The 14,227-nt window shown below is 36.3% G+C and overlaps 1 protein-coding gene across 4 annotated transcripts in view; it reads left to right on the forward strand.

Moving 5' to 3' along the window:
- The window catches only part of LOC145672096 (uncharacterized), a 76,552-nt gene that overhangs the window by 60,080 nt on the left and 2,245 nt on the right, over nt 1-14,227 (forward strand). For all 4 annotated transcript variants that reach the window (XM_081741360.1, XM_081741361.1, XM_081741362.1 and 1 more), the window contains exons 15-17: nt 1,314-1,462; nt 8,699-8,788; nt 12,594-12,695. In XM_081741360.1, the coding sequence (XP_081597486.1) occupies nt 1,314-1,462; nt 8,699-8,788; nt 12,594-12,695 (341 nt within the window). The remainder of the gene's footprint in view (nt 1-1,313; nt 1,463-8,698; nt 8,789-12,593; nt 12,696-14,227) is intronic.

The following is a 14,227-nucleotide window of genomic DNA, read 5'->3' on the forward strand; positions in this document are numbered from 1 at the left end:
CTCAACCATGGAGTCAATCCGTTAACATCTTAACGGATAACGGCTACATACGTCCGTCGATTAGTCTACACGGTAACTTTTGAACGAAGGAGAGATTTTGAGATATTTTTCTTGTCTAGATAGCTACAGTAATTATCTCAGCCGAGTACGTTAATGCAGTCAATCCGTTAACGTCTTAACGGGTAACGGTGACTTACATCCGTCCGTTACTCTATAACATATCTCTTAAGTGAAAGCGAATTTTGGAATTATTTTTTGCAATAGATAGCTAGAATGATTATCTCGACCAAGGCTCGTTAAACAAAGTCAATCCGTTACAATTTTAACGAATAACGGTGACATACATCCGTCCGTTAACCCACATTGTAACTTGTGAACAAAAGCGAATTTGTGAATTATGTTTTTCGCGATAGATAGCTTGAGTGATCGTGACGCCCTGTATATGAAGTCAATTCTTTAACTTTTTAACGGGTAACGGTGGCTTACATCCGTCCGTTAGCCGACACGATAACTTGTGAACAAATGCGAATTTTCGAATTATGTGTGTAGATAGCCTGAATGATTATGATGGCCGAGTTCGTTAAATGGAATCAGTCCCTTAACATCTTAACGGGTAACTGCGACTTACGTCCGTCAGTTACTCCACACGATATCTCATGAACGAAAACGAGTTTTGAAATTATTTTATTTGCAATAGACAGCTAGAAGCATTATCTCGACCGAGTCAGTTAATTAAGTCTTATCCATTAACATCTTTACGGGTAACGGTGGCTTTAACGCCACCTATTAAAACAAAGGTAATAGAAGTAAACATATCTCGCCGTTAGATGGCAGCAAACATCCTTCAGTGGTTGACATCTACCGAACGAAATTGAAACTTCCAGTGCGTGATCCATTTTACTCTCTACCAGAGTTTATTTAATAATTATCTTGGGGCTTATAATTTTATTACGAAAATAGAAGAAAAGCTCGGAAAACAAAATTATTCTTTCAAATTTAATGAAAACATAATCATATTTTTATTGTGTTTTTACGAACTAGATGCATGATTTTACGCAAGTCCATCTATGACGCAACGTATATGTTGCAGCATCAGAGCATAAATTGCTTGCGTACCATTCAGTTTCCTAGATGATAAAATTTGTGAATTACATAAGCCTCACGAGGCACGGGGCTCAAAACTAACGTGAATTAAATAGAACTAACATGACAGTTAATGGGTTAAATCTACAAACTGAGCTGTATTGTGCGTCCTTAACGAATGATTAAATTTCTTTTTACATTATTTTGAGATAATTTTTTTCTTTCTTTAGGAGAGCTCTTAGACATATCGTCAGGAATACAGTTTATCCGGCCGTCTGCAGACGGAAATTTTGAAGTGCTAAGTCAAGAAGAAGCAGCTCAAATGATGCAGCAGCCAGGGCAGACAATAGAAATAGTTAGTAATCCTCATCATATACAGGTAAGTGTATTTTAATAAATCAGATAAAAGTCGTGTTTAACGCGGTAGAATTGTATGGTACACTTAGATTTTTGTACATGTTGTGCATGTGTTTGTATTGAGTTCTTATTAATAGTTGATGAGCGCGAGGGAGGTAGTCGCGACATAAAATACTATGCCAAAGTAAGAAGTAAAAGTCATCGCTATTCAGGAAAGTAGTAATTTATCGTTTTGTTGTCTTTTTTAGTATTAATTGTAAAATATTATCATTGTTAACGCTCAAGAAGACTTTAGAATTAATATATAGGGCATGTGCAAAAGTTCTGCGCGTGTTTGTCGTGCGTGTGGACGTACGAACAATACAAAATGTAACTGTTCAGGGTTCAGGACGGTGTATAATTACCAGCATGATCAATGACCTCTTGCTATTTTTCCGGTAGAAGATAAATCCCATGCCGATAACACTCCTCAGGTTTGGAGTTTAAGAACTCACGTAAGGTAATTTTCACATTCTCCACGTCAGTAGGGGCCAAATCAGGGAATAGGGTGGGTGAGGTAAAGCCCCCAAACCATACTCGATTGATTTCTAACGTGTCATCGCACCAGTGTGTGGCTTAGTGTTATCACGTTGAATGAGAACTCCTTGGGATTGACAAGGCCTGACTACTTCGACCGCAGTGACTCCTGCAGTCTGTCTAACTGTTGACAGTAAATGGTTGCATTAGTGGTTTGATTAAGGGCCTCCTAGTGAATTATACCATGAACATCCCACCACACATTCAATAACACTTTTTTGGGATGAAGTTCTTGTTTAGATGTCGATGAAGGCAGGTCAGAAACGCGTCACAAAGTCCTGCGACGCTTCACGTTCCGGTACATAACTCACTTCTCGTCTCCTGTGACAATCCGTGTCAAAAAGGGGTCATTTTTGTACCGGGAAAGCAAGGAAACGCATGCCGTGACTCGTTTGTCTCATTGAGTTGCACTCAGCTGATGTGGATCTCAACGATCGAACTTCATGGTGAAACCTAGCGTCACAAGTCTTTTTTCCACTGTTGCCCTGTGAACCTGGAAGGTTTGTATTTACTTGTCTACGGTTGGATTCGGACTGATTGTTATGACTTGATCCAAATTCTCTTCGGAAAACATTGATTGACCGTGGTTGATCTTCGTAGCTTCTGTCGCCATCCCTGAATTTTCGAAACCACCGACGACATGTGCTATCATCAATTGCATCCTCACCATAAACTTTCCTTATGTTGCAGCAGACCAAAGGCATGCTACTGCCCGTATCAAACTCGAATCGTAAATATTGTCTGATGTGTTCCATATTGGTATCTATTTGATCAGTACAACACTTGCTCCAGTTACAAGCCACTAGTACACCTCACTGCCTGTTACTGCTGTAATGTTCTTCCAATAACATGACCACCGATTCCATTTTTTTGGAGCGCCATCTATTTGATCACAACTTTCACCAGCTATTTTTCACAAACAGAACTTTTGCACTACTCGATAAAATAATGTTATTCTTTCATATTTCACTGTTCGTCGTCATCAGACAACCTAATATTCACATTATACTTCGGCACATTCATACATAATGAATTAAAAAAATCTTCAGAAGTAGGGTTCGCATTAAGGGTCTTCACTACAGCGAAATTAAACTACCGCTAATTTTAGAGTTTTTCTGTAATATCTTCAAAACAAATAAAAATATTCGAAAAGCAGAAACGTAGTGAACTAGATAATACGATTTTTCATGTGATACCGTTATTACCACTCATCTATCTGCTTTCGATTTGCAACTGTAGATAGATTTAGCATTTTTTTTTGCGGGTTCTGCAAAATAGCGGCATACCAAAAGCAGATAGGTGAATTGTGGTAGAGGTATCGCATGCAAAATAGTATTGTCTAGTTCACTACGTTTCTGCTTTTTGAATATTTTTATTTGTTTTGATGATATTATAGAAAAACTAAAATTAGCGGTGGTCTAATTTCGCTGTAGTGAAGACCCTTAACAAAAACGATGTGTTGATCTGGGTTTTACAATAGATTGTATTTTGTAACGGTACCGCACCATTAACAGATTATGCTGTATTAGGCTGTAACCAAGCAAGCAGTTAAACTGGACTTCTGCTGTGTTTCAAGTTGATTATAATAATCTTCTAAAGAATCTCATAAATAGTATACACCAGTGGTGGACAAACTTATGAAGCTGTTGAGCTACTGTACGTGCCGTTTTTAAATCCTACGGTGAGGTATCAACCAAGAGAACTACCAACTTTAAAAAAAATAAAAAAATAATAATAAAAAAAAAAGAAACGGAGTGTTAACGCGATCTACCGAAAATGTCCCCGCGAGCTACTAGTAGCTGGCGATCACTTGTGTAATGACGAGATCAACAGGCTTCACAATGCCCAAGTAGAAACATAAACTTGGTTGGTATGATGAACAAGTACCAAAAACTCAGGATCCTCTTAGTTTCTATTTTATCTTCACAAATTCACATTACCGGAGCAGCTACCATGTATATACAGACTCATGTAGACTTTTCAGCCGATTTCTGTATAATTAAACACTTAATTTTTATAATTGAAAATCCACTGGTTCCCAACACATGACTCAATATGTAGTCTCAAAATATCTTAATATTATGCATTTCCCACCAATATTTAATCTCATCTCTAAAAACCAAACCGAACCATTTGGCGTAACAGCCCATTTGCGAGTCTAAGCCTACTCCAGCGCCATCTGCTAGCTACCAGCTGAACTATGCCCAGCCTAGCAGCGATCACGTGGGTTAGTGCGTTGCGACGCTCTGTCCCTAACAGGTACATCAGGAGCTTTCTAGACTTAATGGCCGTCACGTGAATCCCCAGTTTGCCTCATGACGCTGAGTGGACGCCGAAAACGGAAGCACCAGCCGGGAATCGAATCTGGGACTACGCGGACATTAGTCCAACGCACTAATCACTATTACTATAGTATCCCCCTTAATCTCATCTCTAGCGCAGTGTTATTATTAATAATAATAATGTACTAAGAAGTTACTGAGAACGATTTTTCTTTTTCCTAACGAATTTTGGCTATAGAAGCAGCCCTGCGGGGTTTCGAAAAGATACAATTTTTAGGCAGGATTATCCAGGCACTGCGCAGTGATCCTTTGATTCTGACGTTCTTATCAAGAGATGGTATTCCCACTTAGCATTATATTTGATAATGTACCCTCTCCTCTGGTTTAGTAGGAGTGCGAGCGCCTTGGGTGCACGGGATCCTGGGTTCGATTCCTGATGGGAGAGCCCTGAAATTTGAACACATTACGATGGTTCGGATTTCTCCGTAAATTTGAGGTTCACGTCTCATAACCTCGATGCTGAAAAGGGACGCTAAACTCTACCCAGTCAAAATTTAAAACATTGAACGTTACACCCAGAAGATGCATTATGAAAATATCGAGTACACGATAGGTACTTGTTTCATAGACATGAAGACATATTAGCAATTTCAGGTATAGGATTTCTCCGCATTTATGGCTGTTTTACTATTTTTATTTTGTTTACATGATATTTTACATGTGAGGTATGAGGGAGCGGGCAGTTGGCAAGATCATTTCATATTCATAATTAAACTCAAAACGAATTTCCGTATTCTTCTATACGCTGTTGCGGATTGATTTTAAAAAGTCACTAGGCATCGAACTTTTGCTGCCTTCACTGGCCCCATTGTTAACACTTTGAGTGCTGGCCTATAAAGTGCAAGCTTTCCCAAGAATGATGGTTTTTTTTTTTTTTTTTTTTTTGTAACCTTTTAAAAAATTATCTCAGAATCTAAAAAATCTAAAATAATACAACATGCACAGTTTGAAAATTTAGAGCTTGCTCTTTATTCTTATATATATTATTCTGTACTCGAACCACAAAACCATTACAAATCACAAATAACGTTTAAACATAGTCCAAGGAAAATGAAACGAATATGAGAATGATTATCTCAAGGTTACTTGCTTGAGATATCTGATATTTCTGTTGCTACATAGTGTGGATCATTCTCACATTCGTCCAATAACTCTCCTTCAAACAAATCACCATCGCTGTCGCGCAATTCTGCTTCTAAACTGAAGCGTATTGAACCGTCCGACAGACTCTTGCTCGCTATTTTGATGGTGAAACAATAAGCACACAGTTTTTGAACCCTGGCGGTAATAAGGTATTAGTTAAGATCTTCGCGCCATCTATTGACGAAATTTCGAACAATGAAGTCCAAGGGATATTTCAAAACTGCTAACTCCTTATAATGAAGGAACAAAACCATGGAAATAAATTTTGAATCCAATCACGTTTAAATACGGAATCCGCATTCTACAAAAGAGAAGCTACTCCGTAAAAATACGGAATTAGCACTCAAAGTGTTAAGGAAGGAGTAAGAAAGTACCATTATCAAGTAAGAAAAAATACATTTAGCAAGGATACGATGACAGGATATTTAGTTATATAGATAACAAATGTATAAACGAACATAATAAACTTGTAAACACAAGCATTTAGAGCCTTTTATTCTAGAGAACAAGCGAGTACCTTTTTGATTTCATTTATAGGGCTACTCCTCAAGCGTCTTACATTAGTGATCACTTCGTGTTAATTGTATAGTAGTTTGGAAATATAAAATTCTGTTTAATACTAGATTCATTTGAAATGTAAGAGTCATACTGACGGAAAGAAAATGAAAGAATATTGAAAAGATGTAACAACGCATGTGTATCGCAGTGGTGAAGAAAATAATTCAAGTTCTATCAGTTATGTTGTCTAAAAAATTAATATTGAACGTTTAGAAGAAAGCAAGTCCAGGGTGATAATTAGATTTAACTCTTTACCGGGCTGTTATAATAGTAATAATAATAGTAGTAGTATACACACTTTTAAATAGAATAGCTGTTATATTATTATGAGTATTAGAACAATGTAGAGGGAAAAGTTATAACAAAAGACACAGTTTCTTCATATAGTTACAATAAGTCGTACTTAAACTGCAAACCACCAGTCTCAAACACTTGAGCATTTGCCAGAGTAATCACAGGAATCACTTTGAAAGCCATTTCAATTTCGTGGCGCAGTTCCACTAGTGACTGGGGCTTCTTACTGTACACTACGTTCGTGATGTCCCTCCACAAGTAAAAATGTAGGTGTTTAAATGAGGCCAACATGAGGGATATTCAGTTGGGTTCCTTTGTCCTCTCCAGTACTGTTACGCAGACAGTGCAAGTGGAAGTGTGGCTGGGCACTATCATGTTGGATGAGAAATAGATCCTCAACAAAGCCCTTCTGGATGGTAAAATGTCTGGCATCTCTAAGTAAATCTGACCAGTAACCACAACTTGGAAAAAGAATGGCCCATTTAATTCCGTTGATGATAACCCACACCACACATTGAGTCCTGGAGAATTAACCGCTTGTTCGACATGAACATATGGATTTTCAAAGGCCCCAGTACACACAGTTATGCCGGTTAATTTAAAGAACCATTCACAAAACTGATTTTTTCTGTTTGGGTCCTTTTCATTCAATGCGTGTAACAGCTGTAGAGTGTAAGTTTTCCATTTTGTTCTGTGCAAAGTACGACTTACGCTTGCCCTACTCACTCGTGTTTCATGTGAACGTTTTCTGCGATGAGCGTGTGAATGCGTCTAACACCTGAAGAGACAACACTTTACATGTGGCTGTGCGAGGGCAGTCTAATCTTCCCATATACGTATACATTACTGTTCTTTCCCTTTCAGTCTTACGCACAAGCGAGCAATTCTGAAAGGTGTTGGCGATTCAGCTCCATATTCCTGCTTCCATTGTCGTGCATGTTAGACATTCTCGAACTTCTAGTACCATTTTAGATTTTTTTTTTTCCTCGTTGCTCGGCAGCCATATCTACGCCGTCGCTGCACTTTCTCAGCTGATTGCATCGCATCGATTAGCACTAATGGTACCTGTCCCTGAACGATAGTCATAACCAATGCAACTTAAAACATATCTCATATATAACATGTTTCTAAAGTGTGTATATATTTTTTAAATATCCTGGCATATTAAGAAGCAATACAGACCAATACAGTTAATTAATTCGAGATTTGCATTCATCTCAGTTCTATACTGAACTTGTAGAAACCTTTTCTTATCTTTCTTAAATATTAATACCAGTATAATAAGTGTAAATATGGCTAGATGTAATCTACGAGGGCAATTCGAAAAAAAAAAAAAAAAAAAAAAAAAAAAAAAAAAAAAAAAAAAAAAAAAAAACTGCGCATATCCGAGAAGTAGGCGGGAAGAGTGACGTCAGTCCTGTAGCGCTGTGTGCAATAGTTCAGTAGACAGTGAACAGTGGAAAAAGAAGGTTGCGTTGCAATTCACTCATCCACTATAAAACAATTGAAAATCAATGCTCTAATAAAAGAACCCGCCAAATGTGAAGTGCGAAAAAACTTTCAGTAGCTACGATTCATCGTGAACTGTGTGGTATTTACAGACCAAACATGATGAGTGAAGGTGTTGGTGTGAATGGTGTCGCATGCTTAAAGATGGACAAACTGACGTGCACGATGCAGTAAGAAGTGGGCACCCATCTGTACTCAGCAATGAACTTATGCAGGAAATTGACAAAACTGTCCCTGAAGTTCGTCGGTTCACGATATGTGAACTTTCTGTTCTCTTTTCCCAAATTAGCTGGTAGTTTCATTCCCAAGCGGTAGTTTTTTTTTTTTTTTTTTTGGAAGAAATTTCAAACCTTGTAAAACGTTATGACAAGTGCAGCACTCGGTGAATGAGGTTTTTCCTGGGTTTTCTCATTCACACCTGGCAAATGCCGGGGTGGTACCTAACTTATAGGTCCCAGATCGCTTTCTTCTTTCCCTTTCCCCGGATAGTGTGCTCGCCGAGGGACGTCAACCCTCAAACGTGACGTGCTAACATGGCTATAGGTGCCGAAAGCCCAGAAAACTAAATTCTGAAATCCTGAAAGTTATAACAAGTGCCTTAATTTGAATGGTGAATTTGTTGAAAAGTAATGTAATGTAATGTATCTTTCTAATGTAATGTAATGAAAGTTCTGTATCTCTGAGTGTATGTCATTGATAACCAAACAGCTTTTTTTTTTTTTCTCCGAATTGCTCTCGTATTATTGCTTAAAGTAGGCATTTTGACTCAGCTAGCGATGTAAAATAGTTGCTAGTAAAAGTAGCTGCTTCGATTAACCCAACTTTAATTATTGCAGATCATAGATGAATCCCAACAGGGTGACGCGTTGACAAATCAGAATAGCCTTAATGCTCTCGTTGATGCTATTCGCTCAGCAGGGTATCAGGTAGGTGCTCAGGTAGTTTTCATTGAAGTCAAGAAATGAAATAGGAATTACGTTAAATTTCTTCTGTTCAAGTGTTCTAAAATTGTTGATAACTTCTTATCGTACTTTGCTCATACTGCGTCTGAAGTAGTTAGTATTTATTAGGTTTTCAACACTTGAGAGGTAAAAAATTTAGATGTAAAACTATCTCTTCAGTGCGTTTAGTTTTTAAAAGTAGATGTAATGTATTTGCTTTCTACTTACCTTTGACACTAAAATCTTGACGCATAGTTAATCAGTATATCTATATGTAATTTAAAAAAACTGAGAAGGTGAATATTTAGTAATAAAATACTAATCTTGAACTTAATTAAGCACTTGTATTTATTAATTTACTCGTATATTCAATCAGAGTCGGATTTAGGTTTAGTGAAGCCCTAAACTGTTGGAGGTAATGAAGCCCTTTCACATGTTCAGCTGTCCTTTGTCAGTGACAAAATTTTAGTGATATTTTGGGGAGTAGACTAGCAGGAGACTTACGAACATGTCCCATAATTTCATCATAGGAGCCTACATGACACAGAACATTGTTACTATATGTAGCTTTTTTTATATTATTTTATTTTATTTTATTTTTTTCCTATTATTTCATATTTTGGAAGGGTGCCGCGGTGCTTCAGCTGTAGAGCAAGCACCTCTGCTGCGTGAGGTCCCTGGTTTGTTTCCAGTTCGCGCCAAGTGGGCTTTGTGATGGACAAGCATCGTGTGCGTGTTTTTTCTTGGGGTTCTCCAGTTTCCTCCCACTCTTCATTCCACCATTTCATTCATTCTCATTAAACCTATACAGCGTAATCGTGGGACGTAAAACTGAAAGATTTCATATATATTGTGGAAATGTACATCCATTTTTCCCCCTTTAATTATTTTGTATGTTGGGTTCTAAGCTTTTGTTTGTTTAGCTTATACATAAATCCGGCTCTGGTTTCAACGACTGCTTGTGATCATTTTCGATATGTGTTCATTAAGAAATCTTTTTAACGTTGATTCGTGGATTTACATTACGATAAATTTATGTTTTTAGGAAAACCACCATTTATACTTTGTATACAGAAATTCGAGATTGAAGAATATAAAACTGGAAGTATCTCATATTCTGTTAATTCGGAATTTGAGCCCAACTAAGCATTCAAAATATAAGCACAGAATTAGAAATGAAATCTTTCAGTTTAAAGTCATACGGTTATGACCTTTAGACTACGGGAGACATTGATTAAAGCAAGTGAATAATGATGTAAGAATTGGTGGAATGAGAAAGTAGGAGGCAACGGAGTAACCCCCAAAGAAACCCACGTGGACACTTACTTTTGCGGGGATCGAACTAGGAATCCCATGCACCAGAGGTAAGCGCTCTACCACTGAGCCACTGTGGCCCGTAGCACAGAATTAAAATAAGTTGGTTCTCATCCACGAATTATTTAATGAGGAATTATTGTGTAATACGGAAGTACATCAACGTTTCAAGTAAATTGGAGTAGAAAAATCACAGTTATGTTTTGCTGTGAATGAAGTATAGTATTTTTTTTTTTTTTTTAAGGAAAGAAATTTATCGTAATGTGAATCCACAAATCAAAGTAAAAAAATCCGTAGTAGACATGTACACTCATGTCCAAAATTTTTGTCGCATGTCTATAAATATGTTGTTCAAGGAATACAATTTGCTAACGAATTCGTCCGGTATTTCTTATAATGTTAGTGTGTGTCTAATCGGCAAAGACATGTATGTGGGAAATTTCATCTCAATAAAAAAAATAAAAATAAAAAAAAAATAAAATAAAAAAATAAAAAAAATAAAAATAAAAAAAATAAATAAGAACAATAAAACGGAAATAAAATTTTCTTGTTCATTTAGCAACATTTTATTTTACTCATTCTAATTTTCGTATTTATATTTCTTTTCTTATGAAATTTACCTCTAATATACATTTCCCGATTATACACATAGTATTAGTATTAAAAGTACCCTGCAAAATCATTATGAAATTATATTCTTACACAAAGAGAGTTATAGATATGCGACAATAATTTTGGACATGAGTGTACCTAGGATGACTGTAAGCAGTTGTTGAAACGTACAGGAATAAATTAATAAATACAAATGCTTAAATGAGTTCAGTGTTATTATTTCATTATGACTTATATGATTTTAACAACATTCTGTAGTAGTCCTATCATATTTTTTAATTAATATTATAATTTAATCAGCATCAAAATGTTGGGTACCTATTGTTTCCTCTAAGAATGTTGTAAGCATTGAAAAATACAAGTACTGTTATCTATATTTGAAAAATCGAGGAAAATACTGATACTTTTATACCAAATCCTATTTAGATATAGATATATCTAAGTTCAAAAAATTAAAAAAAAAAAAATTAAATGTAGGCTGACCAGTTTGTGGTATGTACTTTTTCACAGACCATCTTACCATATTATTTACTGTTAAGGTCAGTGTTGAGTCATTTCAGATCATGTAGATCAGCGTTTACCAACCTTTTTTTAACTTGCGGCACACTACGGGTGTTACTTGGATTCTCGCGGCACACTTATAGATATTATTATTTGTAAATATAAAACACAGTGGTATTTTTCTGTGATTATTGATTTTCTCACAGAGACGAAAGCTCGAACACTGTTTTTTCCGCGTGGTAAATCATTATGCTTATTTTTCATTGTAATTTAAAAATAGAAGATAATTGCAATTAAATATTGGACTCGAGTTTTTAAAAATACGCTTTCTTTTTAAAAACTGTATCCAAGCTTAAACCAAGAAGAAAGATCACTAAATAACGAATGAACAGCCAAATCTCTTTCACTTTTAAAACACAAATGTATGTTAATTTGTCGAAAGGATTGAATGATATTTTAAATTTTCAAGTTGCGAAATAGTCTGCAACAATAAAGAAGCAATAATAGTCATAACAATGACAACAAATAGTTTTTTCAACATTAGAAATGTACAGAACAGTAACACGGTATGAAACTTAAAATTGTAGATTCATAGTAATGTGAAATACAAATATACATTTTTCCCTACGTTTTACAATTTGATTGCTATAAAATTAATAATTTTGTTTCGATTCCTCGCGGCACACCAGCGGCCCATTCACGGCACACCGGTTGGGAAACGCTGATGTAGATTGTACTACAACTTGCATCTATTGAACACTGTGATCTTATTAGGGTACAATTCATGTGGTCTGAGTTGGTCATCTCATGTATTATTTTATTATTTAGATGTTGTTCGTTTAAAACTAAGTCTTTCCATTTAAAACTATTTACCTAGATTAAAGATGGTGGCCATGGTGTCACATGTTTATACGTAAAAGCTTTATTTCCAGTGCTCATTAGTCAGTTTGATTCAGTTGCTGCTCTTGAAAGAAGTTACATCTGTATAAGTCACTTATATTGTTACAAATTTAAAAGAACAATATTCACCTAAGGCATTAGTTCTTTGAGAACAAAAATTAATACTACAGGCAAGCTTTTTCTTCACTTTGTTTACAGCGATAAAATTTCTGATTTTCAACGATGTTGCTTTCCCTCAAGAGCCGCTCTGCTTTCTTTTTCATGTCGACCTACTGCTCTTATCCTTTTCGCTGTTGCTAAATTTGTTTGAGGACTTAATGATGATCGCGGTTTTGACACTAGAAATATAAAGACAACAGGGAAACGTGTAACATTAGAAAGTGTCTCACCTTATGGTTGTTGTTTAATTTGCGTTGATGATGATATGTGTTACGTAATGTTCTGCTTTCTTTCTTTATTGTAGGTGACTGAAGGACAAAAACAAATAGTAATAACAGACGGCGGTGATCAAATGGTGCTTGGAGAAGAGGGTGGTCCAGAAATCGTGTATGGAGATCCAGAACAGGTAATTACTATTCGTAAAATCTTTGAATAGGTATGCTTATTATTAACTAGGAAAAAAAAAGGCTATATCGTAAATACGAGTGTAACATTGTGATGTACATATAAAAGAATTCAGTAACTATTGCTTGTGAAGGCTTGAGAGACCACTTTTATGCTTACGAGAGTGACAGAAATGTAAAACACAAGACGCTGTTTATGTAGCAGTTACAGAAGTTTGCTAACTTAGGAGGGATTTTGGATGGTAATTGAAAACTTATTAGAAACTATTCACATTGTCAGTGGATTACGGTTGGTAATTCCTCAATTAGGGAACGAATAATTTTACATTAATATGCCTATACGGGACTAATCCTAAAGTAAGATCTTCAAAGCACTGGTGGACGCAGGGAAACTGTTCATGTGGCTATTGACAACAGTGTTGTGTTCGTTGTTTCACCCACTCGCAAACAAGCCTGCGCGCACCTCGCTAGGAGGTTCAAGTCTTGGATTGGCAGTCGTTTGTAATGGAACTCCCACTTGGCGAGTGCGAAGTTGTGCAGTTATTCGGTTTTTGAATGTAAAAGGACGTTAAACCGATTTACAGCTGGTCGCACTGAATTCACAACGAAGAAAGAAGTGGGAGACCGTTAATTTCGGACGAGACAGTCGCCGAGGTTCAGTAAATCAGTGACTAGCACCGGTTTCCTAAATTGGAAGAATACCCGTAATATACGTAACGAGTAAATTACCTTGTTAACCTTGATAGCTATGTATCGTTCTGAAATAAGAACGATACATTGACACCAAATGCAGATGCTCCACGGCCGTGATAATGGCGTGCCAAAAAAAAAAAAAAAAAAAAAAAAGTGTAATATAGCAACACTGATGGTACCAAACAATGTCAACACATGTGGCTGGCTACCAACTATTTTATGGATAGGCTGTTGAAAACAAACTAGAATCTTATTAATCACTGAGAAGTAATAATCTGTCGGCACCTGGCAATGACTTCCTCAATAATTTACAGGTATTTTGTTCGTTTCTGTCTATCCATAGAATAGTCAGTAGCCAACTACATGTATTGACATAGTTTGGTGCCATCAGGGGTTGTCATATAATGCCGGAAAACTTTTTTTTTTTTTTTTTTTTTTTTTTGACATAACATTATCACGGAAGTAGGTGTTTGCATTTGATGCCAATGTGTCTTTCTTGTTTGAAAACCATACATTCTCATCGAGTTTAATGTTCCCATTTGTCTATAAACACCACCACACCTATTTTCAAATCCGTAACTTTACACGTTTCGTTTCTTTAAAAAAACACCTTCGTATGTTCCTTGCATTTATGAGGACAAAAGTTGATTCACTCCATACGGTTTATATCTTTAAAAAAAAAAAAATCTACACAGAGAGGTCTTCTTTGGGTGGCAGTTTCATTTTATTCGCACTTATGGTTCAAAAGTTCTGATATTCCAAAGTTTTAGTTGCGGGACTTTCGGGACACCCTGTAGAAACGAATTGACAGTTGAAAACTACGTGGAAAATTGTGTTGAAA

The sequence above is a fragment of the Thermobia domestica genome, chromosome 15, assembly GCF_964235325.1.
Source record: "Thermobia domestica chromosome 15, izTheDome1.hap1.1, whole genome shotgun sequence".
NCBI classification, from domain to species: domain Eukaryota; kingdom Metazoa; phylum Arthropoda; class Insecta; order Zygentoma; family Lepismatidae; genus Thermobia; species Thermobia domestica.